General features: G+C 47.9%; 1 protein-coding gene across 2 annotated transcripts in view; it reads right to left on the reverse strand.

The window, feature by feature from the left end:
• Positions 1-973: 973 nt before the first annotated feature.
• The window catches only part of CTSE (cathepsin E), a 13468-nt gene continuing 12377 nt past the window's right edge, over positions 974-2064 (reverse strand). Inside the window, exon 8 of one of the 2 annotated variants that reach the window (XM_049634511.1) lies at positions 974-1755. In XM_049634511.1, coding sequence (XP_049490468.1) covers positions 1458-1755 — 298 coding nt within the window. In that variant the 3' untranslated portion in view covers positions 974-1457. The remainder of the gene's footprint in view (positions 1756-2064) is intronic. The other variant, XM_049634510.1, reaches the window with a different exon arrangement.

Genomic DNA, 2064 nt, shown 5'->3' on the forward strand with positions numbered 1-2064 from the left:
AGGAAACCCTGAAGATACTTGCATTTTGAGAAAAAAAAAAGAACAAAAGGAAGGAAAAGAAAGACATGTTGTTTTTGGTGACAATAGATCCCACTGAAGTGGGGATGCAGCCAGGATTCACCCTGTCAGCTCCCTCAGCATGGGCCCTGGGGGGAGATGAAAAGGGTTCATTCAGAGCCCCCCCCCCCAATATCCTCTCCTTGTACCCTGAAATATTTTCTTTTGCAACAAACGTATGAGCACATGACCAGGAACGAGGAATCCTTGGGAAAATAGACCCGGAACATCGCTTTGTGCTGGGGTCAAGTGAAAATTCACAGAAACTAATTTGAAGGGGTACCTGCTGGCCAAGGGTAACATGCTTGGAATATATAAAAAAAAATGCAGTAAGTTGAAACACATTCACTATTCTGAAAGCCAGTAAACAAGGGGAAAAAGCCAAGTCAGCTTGCCTTTCCTATAGGAGCTGTACCTGATGGTAAGCAAATGGTTGTTTTTGTTTTTTTTTTTTAAGTGTGGTTTGCTTAGTGTTTTAAATAGAAGAATGCTAGCTAACAAATACAGGAGGAAAAATAGAATTAGAAAAAAAAATCTGTTTGGCAGCCCTGATGATAGATAGCGTGGATCTAAGCAATGATCGTCAGTGGTTGCCGAAGCCTTTAGGTAAAATGCTGAAGGAAATCGGTGGTGGGTAGATGAGGCTAACGGCCCCAGAGCCAACTCGTCCATCCAAACATGGTGAACACAGAGGCACCGGGCATTATCTGCCTCCTGCTGGGCGACAACGGGATGTACCCAGCACTATCCATGAAACACTCTCGCCACAAAACCAGGCCTCTAGAGCGAACTGCCATTTTATAGGAAAGGTGGGCTCAGAGAACCATGTTGGGCGACACTTCCCGATTTCACCCCGCACAGTTCAGAGTGTGGTCAACCCTGCACATGAAAAGAGACATAGAGTTCAAATAAATGCCGTTGGTGAACTTTATTTGCATCCTGATACAGACAAATCAGCCATGAAAATGACCCAACATTTCCTAGACAATAGACGACATTTGAACACTGATTGTGTATTTGAGAATAGCAGAAGGATTTATGGGTGAATCGTTGCAGTGATGATTTACGATATGATACCAAGAATTTGCCTCAGAATAATGCAGGTGTGTGGGCTGGAGAGAGGAGGAGAGGCGCTCCAGATACATCAGGCCTGGCTACGTGCTGGTGGGTTATGAAAAGTGGCTGGGGTCCACGGGGATTTATCGTGCTATAATCTCTGTTTGGGTACATGTTTGGAGATTTCCAAAAGAAAATGTTAGCAAAAAGCAATACAAAGTATGGGCATACCACTTAATTCTTCCATCATGACGGTGGTGGAGGAGGTGTGGACGTGGGTGTGTGTGAAATGTGTGAAGCGTGTGAGTGGGTGTGTATGTTCTCATGCTCTATTTGGTCCTAATTCAAGCTGCGGCTTTGGAACAATTGCAATGACTTTCTGACAGCTGTGAAGAATGCCCCAACCTCCCAGGCACAGCTGAATTTCTGAAGGGCATTGGGCAAGCAGGCAGGCAGACACATGGGCAAGGCCACTCCTTAGGGGACTGCCGGGGCCAGCCCAACACGGTTATTCCCACGATCAAAGACTGAATAAAACTGTCTAATGAAGACATCACCCAGGATCCAGAGGGGCCCAGCTGGGGGCTGGATGTCAAGACCTTGAAAGCCACTGCTGCAAAACTCCATTCCATCCACAAAGTCCTGGGGTTGGAAAAAAAGATGTAAGTGACTTGTAGGGAGAAAGGGAAGTAGTGCTGCCCGGAGGCTGTACTGTGTGGTAGTGGGGGCGACTGGCCCCGGACCGTTCCATGCGGTCACCGCTTTGGCTGGTTGGTTCTTCCTCCTGCTTCATGCGTCTCTACTTGTTTACTCCGCAAAGTGCCTGCATAGTTTCATACATGTGGGCCTGGGCTTCTAAGCTCTACAATTTTGTCAACTGTTCACCTGTTATACACGTCTCCCGCTTCCCCCCCCCCCCCCCCCCCCCCCCCCCCCCCCCCCCCCCCCCCC

Source organism: Panthera uncia, chromosome F1 (assembly GCF_023721935.1).
Source record: "Panthera uncia isolate 11264 chromosome F1, Puncia_PCG_1.0, whole genome shotgun sequence".
Classification (NCBI taxonomy): domain Eukaryota; kingdom Metazoa; phylum Chordata; class Mammalia; order Carnivora; family Felidae; genus Panthera; species Panthera uncia.